Source organism: Vombatus ursinus, unplaced genomic scaffold (genome assembly GCF_900497805.2).
Source record: "Vombatus ursinus unplaced genomic scaffold, bare-nosed wombat genome assembly UNPS02014819.1, whole genome shotgun sequence".
NCBI classification, from domain to species: Eukaryota; Metazoa; Chordata; class Mammalia; order Diprotodontia; family Vombatidae; genus Vombatus; species Vombatus ursinus.
In genome coordinates this window covers 2444231-2455927 of record NW_020954597.1, presented here as the reverse complement: position 1 = coordinate 2455927, position 11697 = coordinate 2444231, and the positions used below count along the sequence as shown (strand labels likewise).

At 56.9% G+C, this 11697-nt stretch overlaps 2 protein-coding genes across 3 annotated transcripts; both read left to right on the top strand.

The window, feature by feature from the left end:
• Positions 1-123: 123 nt before the first annotated feature.
• Positions 124-3038, top strand: ELK1 (ETS transcription factor ELK1). 2 transcript variants are annotated; one of them, XM_027836801.1, is made up of 6 exons: positions 124-206; positions 1048-1285; positions 1451-1780; positions 1928-2206; positions 2309-2410; positions 2764-3038. In XM_027836801.1, exons 2-6 carry the CDS (start codon positions 1079-1081, stop codon positions 2881-2883), a joined length of 1038 nt encoding a protein of 345 aa, XP_027692602.1. In that variant the 5' UTR covers positions 124-206; positions 1048-1078; the 3' UTR covers positions 2884-3038. The 2 variants fall into 2 exon arrangements, with proteins under 2 accessions (XP_027692602.1, XP_027692601.1); XM_027836800.1 differs by lacking the exon at positions 124-206 and having other exon boundaries at positions 213-1285.
• Positions 3039-8855: 5817 nt separating this feature from the next.
• CFP (complement factor properdin) lies at positions 8856-11497 on the top strand. Its single transcript, XM_027836828.1, is given in 9 exon segments — positions 8856-8892; positions 8895-9029; positions 9194-9344; positions 9546-9721; positions 9815-9985; positions 10066-10257; positions 10432-10797; positions 10881-10992; positions 11237-11497. Coding segments are annotated over 9 exon segments (1491 nt in total). The 5' UTR covers positions 8856-8870; the 3' UTR covers positions 11403-11497.
• The last annotated feature ends 200 nt before the right edge of the window (positions 11498-11697 follow it).

Below are 11697 nucleotides of genomic sequence, written 5' to 3'. Positions count from 1 at the left end.
GGGGGGGGGGGGGGGGGGGGGGGGGGGGGGGGGGGGGGGGGCTGTAAGCCAGGCCGGGCCTGGATAACAGGCTACAGAGTGGCCGGGGGCCGGGGATCGGTGTCAGCAGAAGAAGGAGGAGCTAGGGGCGGGAGGGTGGCTGCTACCGGGCTGGGACTCCCCCATGGAGCCCCCGCTCCCCGGAGCTGCCATCGGGTTGCTCACAGGTGAGGCAGGGACAGCCTGGGAATCGGGAGGGCATCTTCTGCAGGCGAAGGGCGAGCCTTCTCTGTATTTTTTTGGGGGAGGGGGGCGTGATTTGTGCGGGGAGGGAGACAGGGCTGGCCTGGAGGGCCCCCCCCCCCCCCAGCGCCTTTAATAGCCCGAGAACGGACCCACTTGTGGCCTTCCATGCGACCCGTAGGCATCAATGGCTGTAGCTGCGTCTTTTCTTCCCTAGGAGTTACGGACCCACCTCCTCTGTCCCTATCCTGTAGTCCCTCTGCATGGCGCCTGCCCCTGTATGCTAATAGGCCGCCCCAGACATCCTGTCCTTCACGTTGCCCTTTCTGCAGTAATGGTGCCATGCGCCCCGCCCCCTCTCGCAGTGATGGACCAGGTTACGTGGTCCTGTTCTGCCGTAACTTCAACATTCGATGACTATCCTCCAAGTCTTCTTCCTGCCGCGTTGGCTCTCTGTGACTTTGTGGGCCGTGCTGTCCACCCACAGTAATAAGCGTAACTCATGACTGTACTTTCCTCGTACCCCTCAAATTAATGGCTCCATTTGTGCCACCTGCAATAAGGGGTCAAGCCCCGATCCTGTACCCATTCCCCATGTCCCCTCCCTACCAGGATAGCCCTAGTTTCATCCCCATGTCCGTGCTCCAAGACATAATCTCACCCCCATATCCACATTCTGTGTCTTCCCCCGTGTCTTCATGCCCCTCTTCCTCCCTTTGGAGTCATGGAACGGCTAGTCACCCACAGCTCCCCCTACACTTTGCCTCCTTGTTGTGATGGAGCCATCCGTAGCCCTCTCTCTCTTCCCACCTTCGCGACAACCAGCTGGCCGGCCTGTGACCTCGTGTCTGGAGTGATGGACCCATCCGTGACCCTGTGGCAGTTCCTGCTGCAGCTGCTGAAGGAGCAGAGTAATGGGCACCTAATAGCATGGACATCTAGTGACGGGGAATTCAAGCTGGTAGACGCAGAGGAAGTGGCACGGCTCTGGGGGCTGCGAAAGAATAAGACCAACATGAACTACGACAAGCTGAGCAGGGCGCTTCGATACTACTACGACAAGGTGTGCTTCCCCCGGCCTGGCCTGGCCTGGCCTGGCCTGGCTCAGGGGGCCCCCGGCTTACCCTGGGGAGGCCCGCTCACGGGGAGAGGGGTTTTGTGGGGTGGGGGAGGAGGGGCTGGGCCTACCCCTGAACACCGCCGCCCCCCAACTTCCCACTTTCCCCAGAACATCATCCGTAAGGTGAGTGGGCAGAAGTTCGTCTACAAATTCGTGTCCTTCCCGGAGGGGCCGGGCCACGAAGGGGAGGAGGGCCAGGTCCGGGCTGAGATATCCGCAGAGCCCCTGCGGCCGCTGAAGGCCTCCCTAGGGAGCATTGGGCCCTCCGCCCCCGCCCCTGCGCGCAGCAGCCGGAACGAGTACATGCGTTCTGGGCTCTACTCCACCTTCACCATCCAGTCCCTGCAGCAGCTAAGCCCCGTGCGGCCTGCCCGGCCAGCCCCGGAGCCACTTAGCCCAGCCAGCCTTGAGGCCCCAGAGGCCCGAATGCCGTTGCAGGTTGGCACGTGTGTGGGTTTGTGTGTCGCCGTCTGGGGAGGGGAGCGAGGGGGGGGCTTTGACTCCGGAGCCGCTGGGGGCGGGGGCGGGGGGCGGGGGGGGCGACCCTCAGCCGGTCCTGAGCTTCGTCTCCTCCCCCGCCGCCAGCTCATCCTAATGGCCCCTGCCGAAGGCGTTGCGGAGGCCGGGGAGCCCGAGGCTCCGGCCGAGGCCGCATCTCCGCTTCTTCCGTCCGAGACGGAGGGGGAGCGGCCTCCGGAGGAGGGGGCTGCCGTCGAGTCGCCGGGCCCCGCCCCCGCGCCGGCCCCCTCGAAGGGGCGCAAACCCCGGGATTTGGAGTTGCCGCTGGGGCCGAGCCCCGAGCCGGCCGCGGTTTCCGGCCTCGGCCCGGCACTCACGCCTTCCCTGCTCACCTCCCACGCCCTGGTAAGCCGGAGAAGCCGCCGGGCGGGGGGCGGGGGGCGGGGCGGGGGCGGGGCTTAAGCGGCCTTGCTCCAGCGTCCCTTGCCCTCCTCCCGTCCACCGCAGACCCCGGTGCTCCTGACGCCCAGTGCGCTGCCCCCCAGCATCCACTTCTGGAGCACTCTGAGCCCCATCGCGCCCCGCAGCCCTGCCCGCCTCTCCTTCCAGGTGCGGCCCCTGGAGGGGCGTGTCAATTCTCGTCTTCTCGACTTCTCCCCACCCAGGTCCATGTGTGTCTGTTCCTCACGGCTTCCTCTGGTGGGCTCTGGTCTGTCCGTCCGTCCGTCCGTCCGTGCGTGCGTGCGTCTGTGTCCGTCCGTCCGTCCGTGCGTGCGTCTGTGTCCGTCCGTCCGTCCGTCCGTCCGTCCGTCCGTCCGTCCGTCCGTCTCTCCTCATCTCCGGGCTCTCTCAGTCTTTACTCATTCTCATTCTCTCACTCGTCTGTCTCATTCTCTCACACTCACTCTTTCTTTCACTCTCCTCTCTCTTGTCTCTGTCTCTCTGTCTCTCTCTCCTCCCAGTTTCCGGCCAGCAGCAGCAGCAGCAGCAGCAGCTCCCAGGCACATGTGTCTGTCCCCACACTCAGCATGGACGGCCTCTCCACCCCCGTGGTCCTCTCCCCAGGTCCCCAGAAGCCATGACTCTTTCTTTCCCAGGGACTTAAAAGACTGCTTTATTTCAAAGGAGGATTGTGGGTCCCTGGATGGGCCGGAGCGGGATAGGGGGGAAGGGAAGGGGATAAACATTTATTAAGCACCTACTATGCTCCAGGCACTGTGCTAAGCCCTTTTGCAAATACGATCTCATTTGATCCTCCCGACGACCCTGAGAGATAGGTGTTGTTTTTCTCCCCATTTTACAGATGAGGAAACCGAGGCAGGCACAGGTGAAGTGACTTACCCAGGGTCACTCAGCTAGGAAGTGCCTGAGGTCACATTTGAATTCTGGTCTTTCTGACCCCAGGCTCAGCGCTCTGCGCACTGTGGTGCCCCCTGGCTGCCTAAGCCCACCTGCTCCGGAACTCGACTTCTAGGGCCATTTTAATGCAGGGAGGTAGAAGGTGGGGGAGGGGCGTTTCTTTATTTTCAGGTGCCCCGAGGCCCAGATTTGCGGAGTGGAAAGGAGGAAGATCCAACCCGAGATTCCCTTTCTTTGGCCCCTTCCAGCCACTCACCCCAGAGGCGAGCAGCTAGGAGCTCCCTTTGCTTTTTCCTTTTTTTTTTCCTTTTAAAACGCCTCACACATTGACAAAAACCCCCAAGCCAAACCAAAAGAAATTATAGGGTAACAACCGGCGGTAGAAGAATGTCTCTCCCCCCCCCCCCCAATAGGAGGGGGTGACGTCCCTGCCTTGACTTCCAGGAAAGGAGAGAAGGTCAGCTGCTGTCCAGGAAATACTGGATAGGAGAAGGAGCGGCTTTGACCGTGGAAAGACAAGGTCCACTCCTTTGATCAGAAGAAGGGCAGACAGCTTATCCTGGCTCTCAGGGGTGTGGTCAGGAGCTGTCCTCTCGCTTTTCAAGCCTGGGCTTGGTGATTGGGAGTGAAAGTCGGGCCAAGGTTTCCTTCTGGTGGCAGAGACAGGCCGCTGACCTGCGGCCCCGGGCTCACTGGAATAGACTCCCTGGTGAGGGACCCAGCCCCCACAGGCCATCCTTGGGCTCCGAGCTACCACTCCAGACAGCAACTTTGTGAGCAAGGCATCCATCACACGAGGTCCTTCAGATGCTCGTGGCCAAGGGTCTTCCCTTCTCACTGGGTAGCCCGCTGAGGGTTTCTCTTTTATACCAAGGACCTGGGATCTGGTGGGATGGGCGATCCCTGGAATGTTGCTTTGAATTCTTCTCCCCCCTTCACCAAGGTGTGGTGGTGGTGAAGTTTGAGGGGGAGGCGGTGGCACTTCTGGGTGTGATCATATGCATACACACATATTTTTATACACATACACACACACACACATCCCTACATATAGATGTGGTAGCTAACATTTACATAGCGCTTACTATGTTCCAGGCACATAAGTGCTTTACAATTATTCTCACATTTGACCCTCACAACAACCCTGGGAGGGAGGCCCTATTGTCCCCGATTTACAGATAAGAAAAGTGGGTTAAGACAAAGGGGAAATGACTTGCCCAGGGTCAAACAGCTAATAGGTGTCTGAGGTCAGATTTGAACTCAGGTCCTCCTGACTCTCAGCCTAGGGTGCTATCTCTTATACCACTTAGTACTGATCTGTGCACTGAGCCTTGAACTTAGCCTCGTCCTGAGGCTTGAATGTATTAGACCTCAAACCCAGACTGACCTGGTACCAGACAGTTCCCTTAAGCCCTAACTGCTGGCCAACCCTAGTCCTCGAACGAGGCCTCACCTGTGCCCCAACTGAAACCTGAGGCCTAAGGAAAGCCTGAACATGGTCTTCGACTGAATCCCAGTCACAGAAAAAGGCTTGAGCCCAACCTCAGAGGAGGCCCCTGTCTCTACCACCACCATACAAAGTCCTGGTCTCAAACTGAGCCCTACTCCACACCCTGGACAGTGCTCTGACCCAATACTGGGCACCAACCTTCACCCTGCTTCTAGCCCTTACCTGCCTCACAAGTAGATCCGACTAGGGCCTCAGACTAAGCTCTGACCCAATCCTCTCACCTCCGATGGAGAGCTGATCCTCAGCTGAGCCCTGACACCCCGTATTCAAGGCATCTAGTCCAATGTACCTGCCAAGTATTCTCACTTCTGCTTGAAGACTCCCAGTGAGACTCCATTCACATTGGGCCAGCTCTCATTGTTGGCAAGTCTTGCCCTATGGCTGGCCTAAATCTGTGCCTTTGCAAGCACCCTGAACCCTGCTCCTCATTCTGCCCTTTGGTTCAAGCAGAATAAGGTCTCCCACCTTGTTCCCCCCACCCCAGTCTGCACCTCCTTCAGCTGGTCCTCATGGCATGACCTTGTGGCTTGTCACCCTCCTGGTTGTCCTCTGCATTTTCTCCAGCTTCCTCAATAGCTACCCCAGAAGGTGGTGCCCAGAAGTGTAGCCAGTCCTCCCCTGGGGCCTGTCACCCCCCCACCCCCCGGACACACACACACACACATTCTGCTTTTCTATGCTTATACTTCCTTTTTTGGTTACTATGTCACACTATTGACTCTTGTTGACCTTGGTGATGGTCATAAGGGGCTCGTATTATGGAAATTGAATTTTCAATCCTAAGTATAAGAATCTCCCAACGCCACATAAAGCCTGATCTGGGCCCCAGGCTCAGCCCTGGCAGCAGACTTGAGGCCAGACCTCCCCTCGGACATTCCCTGACCTTTGCCCTGGACTGAGGCCAAACCCCAGAATGATACCTGACTCAGCTCCGAGGTTTGGTTTGGGAGTTTAGAACTGACCCTAGTGAGGCCTGGCCTAGACGCCCCAACCCTCATCCCAGATTGAGCCTTCACCCCACATCAAACCTTACCTCTGATCCTGGTCCCACAATGAACCATGACCCCGCTCTGACACAGAGCCCTGATCCTCGACAAAACTGAGGCCTGAGTCCAGGCTCAGTCTCATCCCTGACTCGCCCAAACCCTTAGACCTTTATAATGGTGAACTCGGAAATTCTCTGATGATAATCTTCTACCTTCTTTCTGTCCACCTCAAGCCTAAGTCTGTCTTCCTCCTCACTCCCTTTTAGGCCAGTGTGCCTGTTCTGGCCTCCCCTTCACAGCAGATACCAGAGCTCTCCAGTTCCAAGTATATGCATTGTCTTCCCTTGGCCCTTTGTCCATGGGATGTTCATGCCAGTCACGCCTGAGCCTTGGGTCCCACTCGCCATCTGGCTGCTGCACAGCTCTCAAGCTGCTGATCAGTGCAGGAAATTAGTTACACAATGATTTGGACTCTAGGTCTCCTACAAATTCCTGTTTTCTCATCTCAATGAGGGTGAGCCTGCACCAACTGTTTCCTCAAGCCGAGGGCCCCCCCCCCCCCCACCCTGTTCCACTTCCTCCTCGGCACAGGATGGAGTCTCTTCCTTTACGGAAAATATTCATCTCGTTCATTTCTGTCTCCCCCACTGCTGCAATTACCCACGGCCAGTCCCTCACTTGCCAGCCTCAGCACCTTCTACAGGTCTCTGTCTTCTTTTTTTTTTTTTCTTAATTTATTTTGATTTATCAATAATCACTTCCATATGCTTTTGAGTTTAAAATTTTTCTCCCCCTTCCTCCCCACCTCTCTCCCCAAGATGGTGCACAATCTGATATAGGCTCTACATATACATTCCTATTAAACACATTTTCACGTTAGTCATGTTGTAAAGAAGAATTAGAACCGATAGGAGGAACCACAAGAAAGAAGAAACAAAACAAAACAGAAGGAAAAAAAAGAGCAAATAGTCTGCTTTGATCTGCATTCAAACTCCATAGTTCTTTCCTTCGATGTGGACAGCATTTTCCAGCATGAGACTTTTGGAGATGTCTTAGATCCATGCATTGCGGAGAAGAGTTAAGTCTATCAAAGTTAGTCATCGGTCATCATACAACGTGGCTGTTACTGTGTACAAAGTTCTCTTGGTTCTGCTCACTTCACTCAGCATCAGACCATACAAGTCTTTCCAGGTTTTTCTGAAGTCAGCCTGCTCATCATTTCTTATAGCACAATAGTGTCCCGTTACATTCATATACCACAACTTGTTCAGCCATTCCCCCATTGGTGGGCAGCCCCTCAATGTCCAGTTCTTGGCCACCACAGAAAGAGCTGCTATAAATGTTTTTGTACATGAGGGTCCTTTTCCCATTTGTATGATCTCCTTGGGATACAGCCCTAGAAGTGCTATTGCTGGGTCAAAGGCTGTGCACGTTTTTATGGCCCTTTGGGTATAGTTCCGAATTGCTATCCAGAATGGTTGGATCATTTCACAACTCCACCAACAATGCATTAGTGTTCCAATTTTCCCCCATCTTCTCCAGCATTTTTCATTTTCCTGTTTTGTCATGTTGGCCAATCTGATAGGTGTGATGGGGTACCTCAGGGTTGTTTTGATTTGCATTTCTCCAATCAAGTGATTTAGAGCATTTTTTCATATGACTATAGATGGCTTTAATTTCTTCATCTCAAAACTGCCTACTCATATCCTTTGATCATTTATCAATTGGGGAATGACTTGTATTCTTATAAGTTTGACTGAATTCTCTATGAGGCCTCCGGCTTCTTCAGCTGCTGCTTTTCCCTCTTCCTCCAGCGTGCCATGCCTCTCCCTGTCTCTGATCTTGGCTCCCTGTGCCTCCTGGAGCCTCCCAAGACTCCAAGTCCCCCCCAGAGTTGAAACAAAAGCGAGCTTCACTTGACCCTTCCATCCCCTCGAGCTACTATCCCATGCCTCTTCTCTTTCCCAGCTACAGTCCTAGGGAAAGTCTTGTATAGTCACTGCTTATGCTTCCCCAGCTCCTCCATTCTTTGCCTTGTGACTTCTGAGCCGACACCCCAGTGAGACAGTCCAGTGGCCCCTTCTGCCTCATTCCCCTTTTCTCTCTGGACTTCGGTTGGTGCTGCTCTGTACTGGCTCGTGTTCTCTCGTCGCTCCCACCGCCATAGACTCCATCTCCCCTTTACAGATGACTCACAAACCTTTCAAACCCTAACCCTCATTCTCTTTCTTGAGCTCCAGGCCTGCTGGACCTCACTAAGTTGACTCATCTGCATCTCAGTCTCAACAGGTCCCAAAGAGACCATCCCCTTCTCTCCACTGGTGTCTTTTCTAATAGCCTCTCAATTGATCTCCTTTCCAATCTGTCCTCCATCCAGTTCCCAAAAGAATTTCCTGAAGGCCCAGGACTGTCTCTGGGATCAACTGTAAACGTCTCAGCCTGGTTTCTCAGGCCCTCCATCCAACATTCTTTCGTGTTTTATGTTGCTTTCCTCCTCTTCACGGCTGGCCAGCTGACTTGATGGTTCCTCTCGCATCCCCCCACCCTTGGCCAGGTGTGCCTCTTCTCCTCAGCTCTGACTTCATAAAGCTTTCTCTCGCTACAAGGTTCAGTTCAGTTCCCCTGGGAAACATTCCTTGACCTCTTCACTTGCTGGTGTTCTCAGGCCCCCTCAGCTGAACCCGAATTGATGCGGTAGACTCGTGGTCTTGTTTTGGTAACCCCCTCAGACCCTCGAGCAGGGCCTCACCCCTATTGGCATTTCACAAATGTTTCTGGAATTGATTTGTGGCTCTGGCCTGAGCCCTTGAGCCCAGCTTTTATGGGGAGAAACATGGGGCTAGAGGGGCTGAAGGGGAGGGTCTGCTCAGGGCTCTGGGGGACCCTTTCCCAACTTCTCCCTTTTCCCATCCCCCGGAACACTTCCCTTGTGGCTGAGGCTGTTGACCTGGTCACTCTTGGGAACCTTTCAAACAGGCTGACCTTGTGGGAGGAAGCCTGAAGGAGGCAGTCAGCGCGGCTGCCATCCCGGCAAGAGAGAAGGGAGACAGAGAGACGGATAGAACATAGAGAGAGCACCGAGAGTGGGCCAGGGCTGGGCAGAAGCTCAGGGCCCCATTGGGGAAAGGGCCCATTCTAGCCTTCTTCCTCTAGTTCCTTCCTCCTTGAGACCCGACTTCCTCTTTCTCTGCTGAGTCAGGGGGCTGACCCAGAGATGGGGGCAAAGGGGATGGAGGCCGAGCTTTAAAACCCGGGACCTCCCTCCTTCTCTTCCAACTGGTCGCCATGGCCTTCAGCCGCATCTGTCCACGGCTCCCCACACTGCTTCAGCTTCTCCTCCCCCTCGTCGTCCTCCTCTCGTCCCACGGGGCAGGTAACCTGTCCCTGGCATAGCCCCTGTCTGTTGCTTCTTCCTCTCTGCCCACATTCCCTCCCAGCCTCCCCCCTGATTGGCACTGCATTGCTGGCCCCCTTTTAGCCCAGTCTCCCCAGCTCGCCGCAATGCAGGTGACACGTGTGCTATGTTCTTTGGTGTAGGCGGGGAGTCTGTGCGTTGCTTCTCCAACTTTGAGGAGGCTTCCAGCCAATGCCAAGGGCTCCTGGGCGAGGGTGTCAGCAAGGATGCCTGCTGCCTCAATGCTGCCCACGGCTTCCAGATCCCAGGGAGCCCAACCTGCCAGGCTTGCGGGTGAGGGGGTGTCTGGGCCAGGATTCCACCAGCTTCTTGGTGGGAGCATCTGGGCAGTGCAGGGGGGAGGGAGGGGAAAGGAAAGGGAGGGAAGAGGAGCAGAGCAGCGCACCTGGGCACAGCTGTGAAGAGAGAACCAGACGGCAGAGCTAGAAATGCAGATGGCCCAGCCACCCCAGTGACCTCACCTTCACACCCCAGGGCCCCTCGCTGGTCCCCTTGGTCTGCCTGGTCCCCGTGTTCGATGTCCTGCACAGAGGGTTCCCAGCTGCGTCATCAACGCTGCCTGGGCCAGGGAGACCAGTGCCCTGGGGAGGGGCGGCCTGGGAGCCTTCGTTGGGAGCTACAGGCATGTCAGGACCAGGACTGTTGCCCAGGTGAGTGAGGCCCAGGGTAGCCGCTGGTGGGAAGGGATAGGGAGATGGAGCCTGGCTTCTGATCCCAGATCCCTTGTCTTGTCTGTCCCTCAGAGGCTGGTGGTTGGTCTGACTGGGGACCGTGGACTGCATGCTCCGTGACTTGCGCCCAGGGTCTCCGGAGCCGCAGAAGGGCCTGTGACCAGCCAGTCCCAAAGTGCGGGGGCAGCTGCTCTGGTGGGGAAACTGAGACCAAGCCATGTGATACAGAGACCCTCTGTCCCAGTGAGTGCCCTGCCCTGCCCAGTCCTAGACACGTGCCTGGGAAGGACAGGCTGTACATGACACATTCCTTTCTGTTTCAGTACATGGGGCCTGGGCAGCCTGGGGGCCTTGGGGATCCTGCTCCTCCTCCTGTCACGGAGGACCCCAGGCCCCTGCCCAACACAGAACCAGAACGTGCTCTTCTCCAGCCCCCTCAGTCCAGCCCCCAGGGAACCCCTGTTCTGGCCAGGCCCATGAGCAGCGCAGCTGTAAAGGCCTCCCACCATGCCCTGGTATGTACTGAAGGGAACTGGGGTCCTTCAGGGTTGGGTCCAGCTTCCCTTCCTTCCCACACCCCTCTTTTCCATCATTTTCTCCTGTTTTCCATCATTCTCTCCCTCCCGTGCCCCCACCCTTGCCCCTTCTCCCTGGGTCTAGGCTTATCCTCTCTGCTCCTATCTCTACAGTGGCGGGTGGCTGGGGCCCCTGGAGGCCTACTAGCCCTTGCTCAGTGACCTGTGGCCTGGGTCGGACCCGGGAACAGCGTCTGTGCAACAGCCCCCCACCTCAGCATGGAGGTGCGCCCTGTGCTGGAGATGAAACCCGCGATGGCCTATGCATCACAGACCAGCCTTGCCCAGTTGATGGTCACTGGGGTCCCTGGGGGGCCTGGGAGACTTGTACCCGGCTCGCAATCTCTAGCATCGCGTGTCAGGATAAGCCAGGCCAGCAGCAGCGCTCTCGAGTGTGTGAGGGCCGGCTCCACAATGGCCGGCGTTGCACAGGCCGCTTCCAGGAGACTCGTCATTGTTACAACATCCACCTGTGCCCCTGTAAGTGCCCCCTTCCTGGATGGGCTGGGCGGGCTTATCTCACAAGGTTCTGATCGTGCCCTGTTCTCCTTTTTCTCCCTCAGTGGATGGCTACTGGGCAGCCTGGGGACCCTGGGGTCTCTGCACTCCCCCCTGTGGGCCGTCTCCCACCCGCTCCCGACAGCGTCACTGCACTGCCAAGTTGCCTGCTTACCCGTGAGTGGGGGACCTACCTCAAGAAGGAGGAAGGAGTCCTCCTGGAGGAACTCAGGGCTCAAGAAGGAGAGGGTAGGGTGAGGGGCCTTCTTGGGGCAACAGGGCCAAGAAGCTGGGGCCTGTCTAGGAGCCTCACTATGCTGGCCAGCTGGCATGGGCCCATGACCCCTAGTGGGGAAGGACAGTTAGGGCTCAGGCTGATAGAGATTAGGGGGCTCCAAACCACTGTCCATATCTGATCTAGGCCCACGGTGACCATGGTGGAAGGCCAGGGAAAGAAGAACGTGACATTCTGGGGAAGCCCCAGACCCCGCTGCTCCGAGCTGCAGGGCCAAAGGGGGAAGGTGGAGGAGAAGAAGGCCTGCCTGCACCCTCCACCCTGCACGGACCCCCTGGCAAAGGGAGGCTGACCCAGCATCCTGGGGGAGGGAGGACGGGAAGAGGCCCCAGAGAACCGAGGCTTGCTAAGCCTCACCCCCAATAAACTGAGGTCTCTCAGCTGAAAGTCTGACTTTTGAGGGGAGTGGCGCTGAAGAGGGGCAGAGTGTGTGTGTCCGTGTGCGTCTCTGTGCATGTGTTGTGCATGTGAAGGGGTGGGGTGGGGCAGGGAGGAGCAATGGCACATCACTCCCAGGCTTGGGCCACAGGCAATGGCTTACTAAGGAAAGTCTGCACACCCACACTCAATCAGTCAAATAGCATCTA